General features: G+C 47.0%; 1 protein-coding gene across 1 annotated transcript in view; it reads left to right on the top strand.

Moving 5' to 3' along the window:
- Window positions 1-16,958, top strand: part of LOC119382473 (rho GTPase-activating protein 7) — a gene marked incomplete at its 5' end in the record, with an annotated part of 247,529 nt that overhangs the window by 46,142 nt on the left and 184,429 nt on the right. Inside the window, 1 exon segment of the mRNA XM_037650183.2 lies at window positions 6,577-6,619. Within this exon segment, the coding sequence (XP_037506111.1) occupies window positions 6,577-6,619 (43 nt within the window).

Genomic DNA, 16,958 nt, shown 5'->3' with positions numbered 1-16,958 from the left:
AATTGTCAAACCTGGTGAGGGGCCCTTTAAGACCAGTTGTCCGCAAGAAGCGCAATCTAAGAACTGGCTAACTTCCCTGTCTTTCCGCTTGTTTCTTCTTTCCTTCCTTCCTGTAATGCCTGTGTGAAAGTACCGTATTCGTCGATTTCTGTGCAAAAGGCATGGAAATCACGTTTTGGACTAGTAAGCTGTACATATTGATTTTTTTTTTTCTGGGGAGATTTCGCGAGACGTTGTCCTTAGCAGAAAATTCAAAATTAAAGGAAAACCGGGTTTCACTATTCATAAAGTGTAATTCCATACCGAACTAGACTGTGTGCTAGAGCACGGAACCGCTTTAAGCACTGAAAAACGGAATGTAGATTTGATTTGAACGCGCGAGGTACAAACAGCGCCACATCGTACTGTATATCGGTTCCTGACATATTTGACTTAAATGGAAGGAAAGGTATCTGCTTTTGTGTAGGTGCTACTGTTTAGAGGCCCAGTTCAGCCATGGCAATTACACAACATAGGGTGGGCGCCTATAGAAGTTTTGTCGAATGAGTCGTATGCCCAAGACAAACATGAAAGCCTTGTCTCTACGTTTTCCGTGCCCTCGGCGAGCGGTCTCCGTGACTGGGAATAACGAGCGACTCACTGCCACCGCTGTTCACGCCTTTAGGGACTAAAAAGTAAGCACGAGACCCTCTTTGGAAACCGGCAAGCCGCACCGCACAGAGCTCGCGTCGCTGAGCTCTCGTTAGTGCGGCGCTTAATCAGCGGTAATCCCGCTCCCAGTGCGGTTGTCACGCGTGTTCCTTGCTGGTGCGCGACCTTTTTGGGGGATGGAGCGTAATTTTCGTGCAGACTGAATTGGCGTATGTGTCTTTGTATTGATTTGCCGAAAAGTTGAATGGCTTGCTTTATCCTCATGTGGATGAGCTTCTTCCTTACGTACAAGACATATTTTAGGGGCGAAGCTCCTTAGGGCCTAGCCTTGTCGGCGTCCGTCACGCTACACAAAACCGAAACCGAAACTGAACACCTGCACAACGAAAAACGAAAACGAAATGAAGGGAAAACGGAATCCAGAACTCAATACGATATACGAATTATAAGTTGCGATTTCGATTATGAAGTATCAGATAAGTGTCATATGCAGAACTCAAAACACTTCTGAAATGTCTTAATAAAAATGCAATAGAATAATAATTAAAGGCACTATGTTTCCGCAATCAACAAATCTGGCTGTCATAATTCTGAAGGATGTGCACAGTGGTATGTGGAAGGAAGGTGTCGTGCCTGGCAGTTTGACCATTGGCTCTCCATTTCACAGACCACAGAGCAGTAATAATGAAGGGAGAACGGAATCTAGAACTCATGACGATATACGAATTATAACAAGAGGATTAAAATATAAGAGCACTAAAGAGGATATATTTGTGTATATATACACTTTATGTCACTCAATTTACATTCGCAGTGGCAACGCGCGGGTGACGTACGGTGACATACCGGTCACCGTACAGTGCTTCGCCACTCGTCATGATCCACATTAGGGGAGATACAGTGATTTTTTTCTCTCTTCGCCCACTGTCTGCTTTGAGAGATCCAAAGCGGTTCCTTACGACGGCGTTCTCGTACACTTGATGGATCTCCTTACGCACTACGAAGGTGTCATCGGACGTTCATGTTCCTGCATAGGAGGATTTTGTGGTTAGATGAATAATGCGCTTACTATAATTACTTTTATTGAAGTGGCAGCAATTGGTTTACATACATACAAAGGATTTTATTGGAGTCCTGAGGGACAAGATTAAAAGAGGCCAAGAGACCTCCCTACTCAAGTCGGTGGCTCTCGGCAACGACACGAGCCCTCTGGACAGCATGGAGTTGATGCGTGAGATCCGGACTGCTCAGTCGCTCATCCCAGCTGACCGCGTCGTTGAGAGTGGAGCCCACGTTAAATGGGCACAGCCAGAGCATGGGGTCGAAGGAGCAGGTGTCGTGACCGCGCTTAGAACACGACTGTGGAAAATCGGATTGGACCGACTGAAGGCTCTTGGAGCGAGATAAGTTCGTGTCTGCAAAAGTCTGAGAGTGATTGATTGGGCCCTGTTTAATTTGGGGTTGGGTGGAGGGAATTTCCTCCTACTCAGTCTATAGTGAGATGTAATTTAGTTAAATGTGGTTAAAGGGTCCTTAATGAGGCAGTCCTGTGATTGAGCCGGCCCGTTAGTCCCTAGCGCGGTACGTGCGTTCTCGCGCTATGGAATGAGCCCGCTCGTTGGGATGGCATCCTGCAATACCTTCGACGTGAGCAGGGACCCACGAGATGTGGAGACCGCTCAGCTTTTTATTTATTTCTCCTTGCAGAGATTTGTGAATAATGCTAGCAGTTTGGCCTGATATTAAAGCATTGGAGTAGGCTCTGACCGCCGCACGTGCGTCCGAGTAGACGGTGACGGGCTGTTTAGCCGTATTGAGGGCCAGGGCTATGGCGGTCTCCTCCGCCACATGTACATGTTTTGTAAGCACTGATGCTGCATTGATTAGTGTTGCTCGCGCGTCAACAACCGTTATAGCGAATCTTTCGTTTCCGTCGTATTTGGCTGCATCGACAAAGAGAACGTCAGCACTGTGTGGGCCGACTCTTTTGAGGATAGTGTTTGCACGAACGACTATTCGACCCTTGTTATAGACAGGGTGGATGTGTCTCGGAATGGGCTCCACCATTATGCTTTCCTTTGCTTCTCTAGAAAGAGGGTGCGCATTCTGCGGTGAAACTAAGGGTGCTATGTCTTCCTCGTCAAGAATTTTATTGCCTGGCCTGGTCGACGATGACCTAGAGACTAGTGCAGCAAAGTGCGGCTCGATTAGTTCTTCAGCTCTGTTATGTAATCCGAGCTCGCAAAGCCTCTCCGTGCTGGTGGATTGCGGAAGGCCAAGCAGCCTCTTAAGGCCGGTTCTGATTAGTGTGCCCAGCTTATTTTTTAAGGTAAGGGGCGGAATAATTAATGTGGCTGATGAAAAAGGCGTCAAAGACCCGAAGCAGAATGTCTTCTTTCAGGCCTTCTCTTTTGCTAGTGACCCTAGAAATGAGTCTAAGTTGTTTGCCTGTGCCCCAATTTCTTATGCGCTTCCGAGTTACGGCCTTTAGCACTGATTAGGAGTCCCAAAATTTTGACAGAACCCACCCTTGGAATGGGGTGTCCTTGCTTGGTCTTAAGTTCAACTGGTAGAGTCTCCAGAAGTTCAAGGTTTTGGACTCCTTGCCTTGCCTGTCTGTAGAGTAAAAGTTCAGATTTTGCCGGCGATTGTTTGAGTCCCTTTGCAACCAGGAACTGTTCCGTTACGTCTAGAGCATCTTATAAGGATTGTTCTAAGTCGGCAAGCGAAGCTCCTGGGGACCAGATTGTACTGTCATCTGCATAGATGGTATATCCAATCTCTGGCAGCTCAGCAAGTCTGTTGGATAGACTGTGCATAGCTATATTGAAGAGAAGCGGTGATAAGATTGAACCCTGAAGAGTGGCACGATTGCCTATTTCATAGGTCGCACTCGAGATCGTGCCCAGTCGCAGGTTTGCCTTTCTGTTTGAGAGGAAAGAGTGGGTGAAGTTGTAGAATTTCTCTCCTAGATTAAGAGAGGAGATCTCTCCCAGAATATGCTCATGCGAGACTGTATCGAATGCCCTGGCAAGATCGAGCGCAAGTATTCCTTTAACGTTGCGAGAGGGGTTCTCAAGTACAGACCTCTGGATGAGTAGCATAGCGTCTTGCGTGGAGAGCGCTTTCCTGAAGCCAATGAGGTTGTGCCTAAAAAGTTCGTGATTTTCAATGTGGCCTGTAATACGATTGTGTATCGCATGTTCGGCCACATTGTCAATGCATGATGTGAAGGAGATTGGGCGTAAGTTATCCATGCGCGGGGCTTCCCCGGTTTGAGGATTAACATCAGCTTGGCTGTGCGCCATTCTATCGGAACTTGTCAAGTGCTCCAGACCTCGTTGATTTCTTTTCAAATGATTTCAGTGGTCTTATCATCTAGATTGCGCAGGAGTTTGTTAGCGACTCCATCGTGCCCCGGTGCAGACCTGCCACTTCGGTTGAAAAGAACGTGTCTGATTTCAGACTCCGTGAGTGGCTCGTCTAACTCCGGCCTATCTAGACCTGTATACCTAGCTTGTTCCTGATCTTGGTCGATATTCTGTGGAATACCGTCTTTAAGGCGCAAACAGGTGAAGGCCAGGTTGCTAGCCGTCTGCGTGAGGCCGAGAGCAATCTCTTTCCTGATAAGCCTGTCTGTAGCCAGATTAGTCGCGCTTTTCGAATGTTTATCGTTAAGGAGGCCTTTGAGTAGGTTCCACTTACTGCCTCTTCTCATGCAACTAACCGTTTCATTACATTTTGTCATTCCACTGCTGAAGAGCAAGTTGTTTGGAGTAGGCTTCAATTTCTTTGTTAAACGAGGTTAACTTAGCCCTGAGTCTACGGTTCAGTTTTTGCGTTTTCCATCTATTTGTTAGAGCATGCTTGGCCTCTAACAGGTGCGCTAGTTTCGAGTCCATTTTAGGAACTTCAAGCCGCGTCGTTATTTCCTTTGTAGCACTTCTGACGGCTTGCTTTAAGTTGTTTAATAGATGATCGTAGCTTTCGTCTGGTGGAGATGTCTCGTTTCTGATCTTTCTGAAGAGATCCCAGTCGACGTATTCATATTTCATTGGTGGTTTGGGTTTAACCCGAATTGTAATCTCAATGATAAAATGGTCGCTGCCTAAAGCTTCCTGAAGGTTGTCCCACATTCCCTCGGTGTCCCGTAGGAACGCGAGGTCAGCTGTGGTGTCACGGCTTACCGAGTTTTCCCTTCTTGTAGGGAGCCTGGGGTCCGTGATGAGCGTCGGTCAGACTCGGCAGCGCAGTTAGCTAGGTTTGTGCCTTTTTTGGTGCTATATCCGCATCCCCATTCCGCACTGGGGGCGTTGCCACCAGCAAATGCATGTTGTTGGCCAATTTAATTCCTTTCAACTTTTTGTTTTCGTCTAGATGTGTTAGTATACTATAAGGATTCCCTTCTTTTCTGCTCCTGAAATCTTGGTTCATCCGTCGCGACAAATCGGCTTGCAAAACCAACCGCGGTCCCCTACCGGACGTTTGCACGGACGTATGTGACTAGTAGTGGACTGGGCGACCTCCGCACATTTGGTGCCAGATGATGCCACCTGCGTAGGTGGCGAAACGTCTATGTCATTTTGTTAATACTGTTGTGTTGTGTTAAGTCAGAGTAAATCTTTTAGAATTCACATATTCCGCCATTCCTCACCAGACAAATTCCGGTAATTACGTGGGCGCAGCGTCCGTCGCACCACAGACGAAAAAATGGCGTTACTGTTTAATCCGCCGAGTATTCCCGATTTGTCTGCACGTATAAAACTGTGAAAAGAAACGCGGTAACTTACTTAGCCTCCTAAGTAATTAGAGAATTTTAGTTTACTGTTAAATAATTTTAGGTTTGTCCGTAGACTACGTAGCGTTTACGTTTTTAAGGGTTACCGGAGTCGTTCACGGCGGGGTAGAGCTGGTAGCGACGCCTTGTGGCGTTTTGTACAAATACAATATCTTCGCAAAACATTTCATTTGAGTCAGCGTTCTCGTCAAACAAAATAATGAAAGTATTTATCTAATTGGCAGTCATTAACACTAGCAGTTAAGTAAAGCGTGCAGGTCACTACGATATTAGGTTTGTGTGTCTTTACTCCAGCTACAACTGCCATCCAAGATTTCTCGACGTGACGCTGCAATACCGTGCCGGTTGTGGATCGATGTAGCGTTTACCAACTCATTCAGCCATCCCATTGACATGACAGATTCATCTATGTGCCAAAGCTGCAACTGTGTAGAGACTATTGAACATCTCTTGTGCCACTGTCCCCAATTTTATGAAGATCGCCGGACTCTTCAGTCTGCCTTGAGTAGACTCGATGATCGGCCCTTTAATGAAGGAAAGGTCTTGGGAGCCTGGTCGCACAGCACATCATCCTAGAAAGCCACACGAGCCCTCCTGCGGTAGTTGAAAGCAACTTCATTGAGCGACCGCCTGTGAAACTCGGCACTGTGTGTGTGATGTAAAATGCGTCTCTCCTCTCTCTCTCTCTCTCTTAATCCCTGATTACCCCCTCCCATGTGTAGTGTAGTAAACTGGACGTATAGTCTAGTTAACCTCCCTACATTTCCTATATTCCTTCTCTCTCTGTGTTTCCCCACAAGACTATGCTGTTTTATTTACTCTAAAGGTACATTCGCGCTTGCTTTTCGCTTGTGCGCCTTTTGCTCTCCCTCTCCCCCTCCCCCTTGGTCTTGGATGATGAACGACGCAGCGTCTGTGGATTTGGCCAGAAAAGTTTCTCACTAATTGACTGAACCTTAAATCTACGGAGCAAAAATAAAGATGAAAAGAAATATGTGCGCTGGCATCGACCTGTTTACACAGTGTCGACTTAAGGGACTACACTAACGCTCTCTCTTCATTCACTGCCTTTATTACGCTTGCTGTTTTCCTGAGAGAACGGCTAACCGATTTCTATTTACTTTCAGGCTTTCCCTCAGGCGAGGTCGCAGTCAGCAAAAGACATCAAAGGTATGTGTTGCCCTCGTTGCCTTGTATTCTCGGCTTTGCCTTTTCGTTGCCTGTTTTTGGTTTCCTTTTTTTAATTTCGCGTTTATACTTTCGTAAAGTGAGTGTGGCTCATCCACCACAATTTTCTTGTCGCACAAACCACCAAGTTGGCGTGACTCTTCGTCATGGCCCAGTCTAGGAAAATCGCTCGCAGCTGAAGAGGACGCGCGCCTGGCTGTGCTGTAGTGTTGAAGCTTCGCCAAAAACATCAGCGATGAAGGCTTTCTGGACGCAATGTCAGCATGCGTCATTGTTTCATCATATTGTTGGGATGGTCCTGGAAATATTGGGCTCGTTTCGTTTGTTTTTCGAGCGGCCGATGTGCGGCGGTTGTTACATTGCTACCTATCGGAGAAGCTTTGCACTGGTTCCTAGTTTTACTTTGAGCCGTGGATGAAATCATGCGCAATATATCTGTAAGCCGAATTAAAAATGGTCTTGAATAACATCTAAAAACCTCCCCCCCCCCCCGGTACCCTAAATTTCAAGCGCGCTATGGCTATGTTGTTCGCTTCTTGAGTCAGCTTCTCCTTCACAAGCATAGTAGTGAGGGGATGCACCCTTTGCAGGGGCATTTTGCGTTGGTTTCGCGCTACGAAAGTCTTATCCTCATAGCTGAAACGGGTACAGGAAAAAAAGCCAGAAAGCTTCAATAATCAGTGGTGGCTTCAAAATAAGCTGTAAAAAAATGAAACATTAGGCAGATCACACGCGTTGTATAGGTCAACGCTATGGGAAGCTATTTTTTTTGTATCTGACTGCCAGCGTTGTTTGGGATATGTGCAAAGGGTTAACTAGGTGGAAAGACGTCTTTCTATAAGACAAACAACTATCTGTCTTGACGCTAGTGCTTGTGCGACGACATCAGCAAGACGAAAGTGACGACGATCGTGTGACGCCGAATGCGCGGTTTATACTTCAGCTGTTTGACGCTACTTACGGCATGCCGGCCCTCGGATTCTGCGTGGGTACCGTAGGAGCTTAAGCGAAAAGAAACAACAACAAAAAACGCCATCGTGACGTCATCAGAGACTGCGTAATGTGTAATCGTACGTATGTTTATGGCTGTGTAGTGTAGTGTATGATAAAACCACAGTGCAATTACCTCTTTGGCAATGAACGTTAAAATCCGTTCATGCTGGATCTATCACGAAGGCTGTACAGTGGCGCAAGTTTGCACGTAGCATTAGCTGCATTGCAGTTGACCCATGTGGTATGAATCCGTAGATGGGGCAGGCTAACACAACGTCTCGAAGCGTGAGCTCTCACGAGGAAAGAGTACGAGGAGCCAGCACTCGAGGCTGATTGGCTTTGACACGAATAGTGAGTGCGTGCGATCTTTGTCTAACAGAGTAATTGGCTACTGTGATCGAATTGAGGTACCGCTATCGGTCATACATTCCTGTTTTATGTTTATGTTTAAGGTGTCAGGCATAGTGGGCGCTCAGGAGCCAGCTCAGCGCTCAAACTTACCGACAGACGGCGTCATTGGACGGTTTTAGCTGAGCGTCGCTTACGCTCAGCCCCGTTCAGATGTAGCTTCCCGAGAAAGCGCAGGGAACTGCATAGATTTCGTGTTTTTGTCGAGCGCGTCTTGCCGAGACGCGGTCAGCTTCGCTGCAAAACGATGGCGAAACCGATTGCACCTTCACGCTCCGCTCAGTTGACTTCATAAGCGGAGCGAGAGATGCGTTCTGCGTTCCGCTGCTCGCACGACCGTTCTGCGCACGCGCTCTACGGTTCCTTCTACACGTTTGTGTGTAAATCGCTGGCATACGCAGGTTTGACCGGAGCGAATCGTAAATGCTCTCGCTAAAAGTGCCTATTATTAGGCAGTTTTAGAATAGCGTACGCTAAGCTCTGCGTCAGCGTTTGCGGCCACTGCGCATGCGTCGTACGCTATCCTCTTGCGGGCCCCCGTTAAGTGAAGGAAATAGCGGGCGACCGCAAGGACCGCTGACTTAGCGTACGCTATTCTAAAACTGCCTATTAGCGCTAACTTAGCGTACGCTATTCTAAAACTGCCTATTAGCGCTAACATAGCGTACGCTATTCTAAAGCTGCCTATTAGCGCTAAGTGTCGGGGGCGTACCGACGCAAACGCTTAGCCAAGCGTAACGACGTATGGGCGGTACGCGCGAAATACGGAGTGCGCAGGTTACGAAAGCATCGCATAAACACCCGCATGCTCCGGCGCCAATGCGACTCGTAAGATCTGACCGACGATTGATCGAGGCTGTAGCCTCTTCCGTGAATCCTATGAGACCTTCGAATCGTCGAAAATCGAGCTTGAAATTCACCCGCTTCATTGAGCATGTTGTCGCATGTAGAGCTCACGTATGATATGGTTGACCAATAATGGATTCAACTTGATGCAATTGTTTATCCACTACGAGCACTTGTGACCGGAGCTGCACTTCAGTAATTACTCTTTAAGCGCACTGATTGATTAGGATGCACATTTATGCTCTCACGTTGTAAGTAATCGCCTGTTACTAGTTGTGTAGCTCTGGACATCTGATGTCCCTCTTAGAATATGTCATATCTATGAGGCTGTTGTGTAGATTGGACAAATGGTTAGTAGGTTGCAGTACTTTGAGGTTAACTGTTCGTCCAGCTGGGCTAATACCTTCTCGCTGTGAGTGCGCTAACCGAGACGAGATGGCGAGCAACCTCGCAAAATTATTTTTTTATAGTCTCCTTTCAGTAACTTAATTTTCATGACAAAAAACATGTAAGGTCCCATTGTTTTCGCATGAGTTAGAATGTCTCTGCATTGGCGCTGTTTTCGAGTTTCAACAGGCGACACCACTCGGCTTTCATCTCACAGTCGCATAAATTTGCACAGATTATACGCGTAGTTTGGATGCTATTAGCGTCATGGAATTGTGTAGGTGAGATACTGAGTAGGCAAGAGACCGATAAGATGACACGTTTCCACACAAAGATGACGCCTAGGAATGCTACGTTTACGCAGTTATTGAAGTCCGTGAGTCCTGAACTGCATTTAAGTCGAAAGTACGGAGTTGGCGAGTTCTCTTTAGGTGTATAACTGAAGCAGAGGAGAAAATCATTGCGGGCAAACCTGTGCGGCATCACCGGTATTAAGGACTTCTAGGTTTTGTGCGGCCAAGGTTACGAGGCGCCTGGCGTTACAAGCCAATGCGATGAACTGTACAAAAGAACGCAAGCAGGGCGTGAAGCCTTCGGCAATTCTCGTATGCTGTTTCTTGAGAATTATTTTGTTTTCGTTTGTTCTTATTGACAGTGTCTTTATAGTGTGCCCTCCTCAACTCTTGTAAAACCGTTGATGTCTTTGTAAGGAAAAGCTTGCGCCCGTCCGTTTTCACATTGCCGTTGTCATGCATCGATTTTTCCTCGAGATGTTCTTCATCTCTGTATGCCGGCTGCTGCATTATTACGCAAGTGCTGAGATACAAGCTGTGCCAAAGGCCGGCCGAGTGCCGTTCGGTGCTAGGCCAGCCATCCCAAGCTGCGCACCAATAGTCGGCGGAGAGGGGCACGAGGGACCCACCAGGGTTATTCATACGACCGTAGCGGCAAAGTGCACATTGGGTTACCGTCTGCCGCCAAGGCGTCTATGCATTATGTATGTCGACGCATGTCCCTTCCGGCTTGGAACGATGCGATGTGAGCGTTACATTTGCCAGATTCCGCGAGCTGTCGTTGCACGTGGGAGAAACGCAATGAGCGCAGCGAGTGCTTTCTTTGTCTTGCGTGCTGTTTTGTTTGTATACCGCTTCTATCTGCCTTCTAGTTCCGTGCATGCTTAGTCACTGCTTGTTTTTGTTGTGTAGCGGGTCTTTTTGTTGGCGTTTCTTTCTTCGCATTTTCCCCGGCAGAGGTTCGAGTGAAAGGCAGGGCTTCCGCGCACGGACAGTACGCAACGACTTTGCGCCTTTCGCTTCAGAGGCAGCGGCGAATGGCTTGTCGTGATTTGAAAATGCCCGCCGTAGGTACTCCCGTTCATCCTTGTTCTTCGGACGATTTCCTTTTCACGAGTATCGCCCACCGTTATTATTTGATAAAGATATATATCCTCTTGTATAGCTTCTAAAGACGTGTTAATATTTACAAACAATTTGATTAAGGCGCTCTTTCTTGCGATACATTGTTTAGGAAAAGGAACAATGCGGTCTGCGTTCTCTCATTTTCCCTGGCACATAAAGCGTGCTATCTTGGAATCGAAAGACGCACTCGCTATAGAGGTGAGACGGCCTGCGCAGCTTTTGCTTTCTACTGAACATTACTGCCGTTTTCCTTTCTCAGTTGCAAAACTTACGCGCATTCTACGACGGTGGAATTTTCAATTTCGCGAAGGTCTCACGTTTTGGGGCAAGTATTAGAACTTTGCAACGTTAGTGCCTCCGTGCGGAAAGCATGTGCATGTGTACGCGTCCACACGCGCGTTTATATATATATATATATATATATATATATATATATATATATATATATATAGATATATATATATATATATATATATATATATATATGATATAGTGTGTGCGAGATTATTAGGAGCATGCCGCGCCGGTGATCGATCAAAATCTCATTACGCGAGATACAGGGTAATTTTAATATTCAGAGGCTCGACTGGTTTATCGCTCTCGACGTTTCGTTCGCTTCTGTAGCCCATTATTTTTACCGGAACGCTCGAGGGCATATTCGGCAGCTTCCTGTAAACAGAGAAAATATCGGTATTTGTTCGCGTGATTTTTCTATATTGGTTTCGGTGTTATCTGGTTGGTTTGTTCTTCCTTTCCCGGGTAGCGTTATGCGGTGCATTCATCCAGCGCCTCGTGGTGTCAGGCGGAGAAGCCGTGCTTGCGAGAGATTATAAAAAGAGATTGATTGAGTGAGTCCGGCCACTCGGCGGTCTCCGGACACTGTCGGTGTGCGTGATGCACGCTGTTGTCTCTGTGCAAACACATGGTTGCCTGTTCTTCAAACGGAGAGCTCTAGCCGCGTTGACTCGTCCCGAAGACGCAATTGAGCCGCGCCGTTGAAAGCGCTACTTCACCGGTTTTCAGAGCGTTCTTGACAATGAGACAGCAACACACGTCATGCGCCAAGAAGGAGATAGAACCAGCACTCTGTTAGCATTCCACCTGCGTTTGCTGTATAGTGTTGTCCTCTACACGCGTCGCTAGGCCGCGGAGTGCCTGACGGAAATTATTCTGAAGAGAGGCTTGTTCGGTAACTTAAAGGGACACTAAAGAGGATTTCACTCGTATTAGTAAATTACTTTTTCATGATATCAAAAACACCACGTTTACTTCTAGAAGACGCTTGATGAGCGAGGAAACGCGCGAAAAGAAAACGTGGGTAGCGACGCCGCAGTGAAGCTCCCGCACCAGTCGCCGCGACCTCACAGATTTTAACGGCGTGTGCTAGAGCAGCCTGCGTATAGTTCCTCATCGGTAAAAATGAAGTACATTGTCTAGTGAGGGAGCCAGAAACTTAACGTACCAAGTTTCAGAAAATTTCGTTGAGCCAAGGTGGACAAAATACGAAAAGAAACACTTTCAAATCTGTGACGTTCACCATCGGAGATTACAGTGGGAAATTCAAAAATGATACTTGACGTTGACATTCGAGATGAAATTTGACACGTGATGTTGTTGCATTAAGTTTTGTTTGTTATCCCAACTAGTACCGGCAAACTTCGTAGCCTGTTCCACTACGCTTCATTCGATCTGTACAACACGCTGTTGAATTTCTTTTATGTGTTTCAAACTTGCCTATTCACGTGACATACATATGACTAATTTTGTACCTGGACTTTTTTTTCTTTTGCTATTGTTATTCATGTTGTTCTACATTGTTCTTACTGGCTTTGATGTTAACCCAATTTGTTCTTACTTTGTATCGCCCCCCCTTACACAATGCCTCTGCGAGACCTGTAAGGTACTTGTAAATAAATAAATAAATAAATAAATAAATAAATAAATAAATAAATAAATAAATAAATAAATAAATAAATAAATAAATAAATAAATAAATTGCTTTTCCCATGTATTTATAAACCAATGGTGGTAAAATTAAGAATAATTGAGTTTCCAGAGTACAATTAATCATCCTGAACTAATTTATTGTTTCACTTTAGTGTCCCTTTAAGCCACCGGGCGAGCCGGCGAAGTCGCGTTTCCTTTTTTCTGTTTTTTTATCGGAGCAAAGTTTAACGTAAAAGTTGTCGCTATCTTCTGGGGACGGCTACCCCTTTTCACTTGTTGATTAATATAAACATCTTTTTTTTAAAGAAAGATAAAGTATTGCATGAGCGCGAGCTCAATTGTTGTAAGGATGACAAAGAGTTTAGCTAGTTGGTAAGCACTCACCACGAAAGAAGGCAGCGCCTGCAAACACGGACACGAGAGAAGAGATCCTTCTCTATGATATTGCCTTCTCTAATGATCAATAGTTTTTATTCTAACGAAGCCCGCGAATGTCCGGGACACAGGAATACGATGCACACTCACGATATATTCCAGTCAGTCTACCCATAGCAAATACGTTCAAAGAAGCGTTAAAGCGCTTTCGTTAAATCAAAGATTCTTATTAAGCGATGCACAAGAAACATGGACAGTAATATCCAGTCGCTTGCTCCTGGGGTTGCTTGGACGTTCCAAACCCGTGAATGAAACGTCAAGCGCTATTATTATTTTCTAGGCTAATAACTACGCGTAGGGGCACCACCGTAATATTATTGCTCCTTGGAACATCGCCTTAGAAGTGTCGGGAAAAAAATTCGAGGACAATTTGTAAATTCCAAAGTGTGTTCGGCGAAAGCCTGTGGCCATTCGACTGACTATGCCATGACGGACGCCGCCGCTGGACGCCGCTTCTGCGTTGCGCAACAGTTGCGCAACGCGCGTTGGAAGGAGCAACGCGCAATTGTTGCTATAGTGTACTAATTGTTGCTATGCGCCGCTGTGCCATCACGTGATTGCTGAGAGAGTGTGAGGGGGACAGGCCACAGCTGGCACCGTTCCAGGGCACGGACCACGTGACGCGAATATGAGACATTAAAGGCGTTCGCCTTAACAAACTGTTGCATTAAGAAACGATGCACCTTGTTGGGGTTAGAATAGAGAAACTAGTTCTGGAAACTGCATTCGCACAAACAAACAAAGCGCTTTATGGGCTTTCCCTCCGAGTTCACAAGCAGGGCCTGTAACAGGTGGCACCGTAAGATATAATGTCCTTTATTACGTTGCTGAAATTGCACCTTAAGAATAACCAATGTGCAGCAACTGCGCTATACAAAATGCTTTCAATAGCTCATAGTAAAGGCAATCTAAAGTTGTGTAATTCCTACTTTGTCGGTTTGTATTATTTCTCAGATATACGGAATTACACTGTCAAGGTCTTCTCCGATCGCTTGCGGTTTATCGCTGTCGTTATTTTGGGGCGCCCGAGATTATTATTATTATTATTATTATTATTATTATTATTATTATTATTATTATTATTATTATTATTATTATTATTATATTATTATTATTATTATTATTATTATTGGCTTGCGCATTGATGTAAAGTTTGCTTTTTTTAAAATAACCGTATGGACTACGTATCGCAAGTAAGCAAAAACTAAAACATGCCGCACCTTTCACTAGAACTTGGAGCGCTGATCACGCGATACAAGTCTCATTTGTGGTCACGCGAGTACGGAAAAGTGGGGTCAGCGCGCTTACTATAGCATTAGACCGTTAGGGCAAGAAAGAAAAAAATAAAAGCGAAGAGCAAAGACAACTCGCGTGTTCCGACAGTGCGGCCCGGCTGAATGGTCCGCTGCAAGTGAAACGGCAACAGTCGAGCGCTATTGACGCGAGAAGGGGAGGGCGGTAATTCCCCCATTTATATGTGTTTGCTGTTTTTCTAGACTATATTTTGTGCCGTTTCTTTTCTGTCCGACTCCAGCTTACCTTAATTCTATGGCTGCAGTAATTTCGTTGCGGCAACGATTGATTGGAGCCATCTCGTGCTACGTGCATATCGATCCAGGATTTTCTTTTTGTCCCGCTTAATTTTTGCTTTTTCTCCGCTAGAGGCTACAGATTTACAACTCGTTTTGCGGCGCGATCTTGACACGTATTGAACCTTCAATTCTATTTTTGCGCAGCAGTTAGTACTTTGCGTGTGTCCCGATTCAGTCACTAGATATTGCACGTACAATCGCAACGTGCGATTTGTATATCTGTGTAACTACTCAGCAAAATCTTATGCGATACTAACGCGCTTTCAGCGCTAGCGCGTCGCCTGATCCTTGTCTGGGTGGTACGTCTTTCAAAGATCATGTGCGCGCCAATCCCGCATTCTTCTTGTCACGTGAACTCGACGCCTTCTCACTGGACTGCGGCGTAAGAGGAGGCAGAAAGGGAATCGCAGTTTTATAGGCGAAGCGAAACGGGAGAGTGCGTCTGTCGACTCTCGCCTTCGGGCAGCACGGAAGCGGGTCAGTTTCCTTTATCTCCTGCAATAATGAATCTATCCGGAACATTCTGTCGGTGAAACGCTGTGCCTTGCAACTCGCTTTGCATAACACAAAGCTTTCTATTACCTGCTCCAGAGAAACATGGTGATTTACGAGCTGTACTTCCGGCATCCTACCTGCCTTCCGTGCGCGCGTTAGCTTTCGCGTGGAACCCGCTTATTCACTATTTAGTTGTTTTTTTTCCCCTTCCAAATCCTCCGGCTTTCCTTCTCCCAGTGTCTGAGCAGCTCGCGCCGCCTTGCGGTGGCAAGCGCAACGAGGAGCGCAAAGACGCAGCCTTCGAGAGAATTGCGCGATGCGCAGAAGTAGCGCCGTCGATCCCGGGGGCCGAGCCCGCGGTCCGAGCATGCGCGCCGGCGCCCCGGTCGTTTCCAACCTCTGGCGCTTTAGAGCAGCGCGCGCTCCTTGTATACACTCCGAGCTCTCCCGAGCGGCTCGCACGCGCCGCGTCCGTCTTCTCGGAACAACGACGAAGAAAGGAAAGAAGTCTGGTCGTCGTTGAGCTTCGAACTTATCCCTTTCGTCGTCTTGTTCTCGTCGAATGTACGTGCATCACTGTGCGACTCCTGATCTGTAGGGAGACGAAGGCGTCTCCGTGGTGGGCCCGACATGATTGTGGTTCGACGATTGCGATCCTCCGAGTTGCCGCTTAAGCGTGCAGTCGAAAACACCACTACGAACGACACTACTCCGGAATTGTGGGCACCGTGATCACGAGGCTTTTTAGACCGAGGCGCGTCCACTTGGAAGTCTTCGCTGCGGGCACATTTCATGTGATATTTGCAGCTGCGGACTGAAATGAGCGGTGAGCGTCGCTGAGGTAAAAAGTGATGCGATGTCCACATCGCGGGACAACCAACTGCATGGCGGAATGCCTTCGCGGCTGCCTCCGTTTATTTTATTTCCTGCTGATGGAGTTTCGTCGCCTACTCTTGACGTCGTGAGGCCCAAGTTTTTTTGAAGTCCGAGGGGCTTTTCCAAGCATGTGTTATCTGTTTCGCGGCGTTTTGGAATTAGTTTGGATCACACGCGATTGATGATTGTTTGTTGTAAGCTCATAAAAGTTGTGACCAATGTCAAAAGTCAGTCGGTTGTTTTAATCTTTGGATTTGCCTCCTCGCAACACTTTCCGACTCCTTTGGGACGGAAGGAGCGAAGCATGAAAACTGATTCCTGCTGGATGACTACGAAACTGTGGCCCCTTCGGTGAAGTGCAAGACCTTGACGAGGACGCCGGCATGAAAGCGATTTGTCGCTCCGTTTCTGAGAGCCGCCGAGCGTCCACTGTTCCGCGACGCCTTCGCTGACCTAGACGAGTATCGGCAGAAACCGTTCAAGGGTGCGACGTGTGCTGCGGTTTCGGTCAAATCGTTTGGGAAGTTCGAATGAGGCTCTTCAGCCATCTATTTTTCATAATGAGTGACATCGCCGACCGAGGTGCTCTTTTCTGAATGCGCGGAATGATCCGGGATGAGCCTCTTCTAGCTGCCATTTGAGTCCAAGTTGCGGTGTTACAGACGTCGGTGGGTGGAGAACTGAAAAAGGCCTACGTGGAAGTTTGGCGGACGCGTTAGTGCTAAGACGACTGCGCGACGGAAGACGACGGGGAGCAGCCCTTGACGCTTCTCGGCTCGTGCGCGAGACCGAGGGCGGACGACCTGGCAAGCACCGGGACGACACCCGGCCGACCGCGCAGCGAAAGCGGCGGCCTGACCGTGCCTTCGTCGACGTCGCTGGCCACGACGACGACAGAACGGCGCGACTCGTCGCTGCCACGGA

This window comes from Rhipicephalus sanguineus, chromosome 2 (genome assembly GCF_013339695.2).
Source record: "Rhipicephalus sanguineus isolate Rsan-2018 chromosome 2, BIME_Rsan_1.4, whole genome shotgun sequence".
In the NCBI taxonomy this organism is placed as follows: domain Eukaryota; kingdom Metazoa; phylum Arthropoda; class Arachnida; order Ixodida; family Ixodidae; genus Rhipicephalus; species Rhipicephalus sanguineus.
The sequence above is the reverse complement of the archived record's forward strand: the minus strand, read 5'-3'. Positions and strand labels throughout refer to the sequence as shown.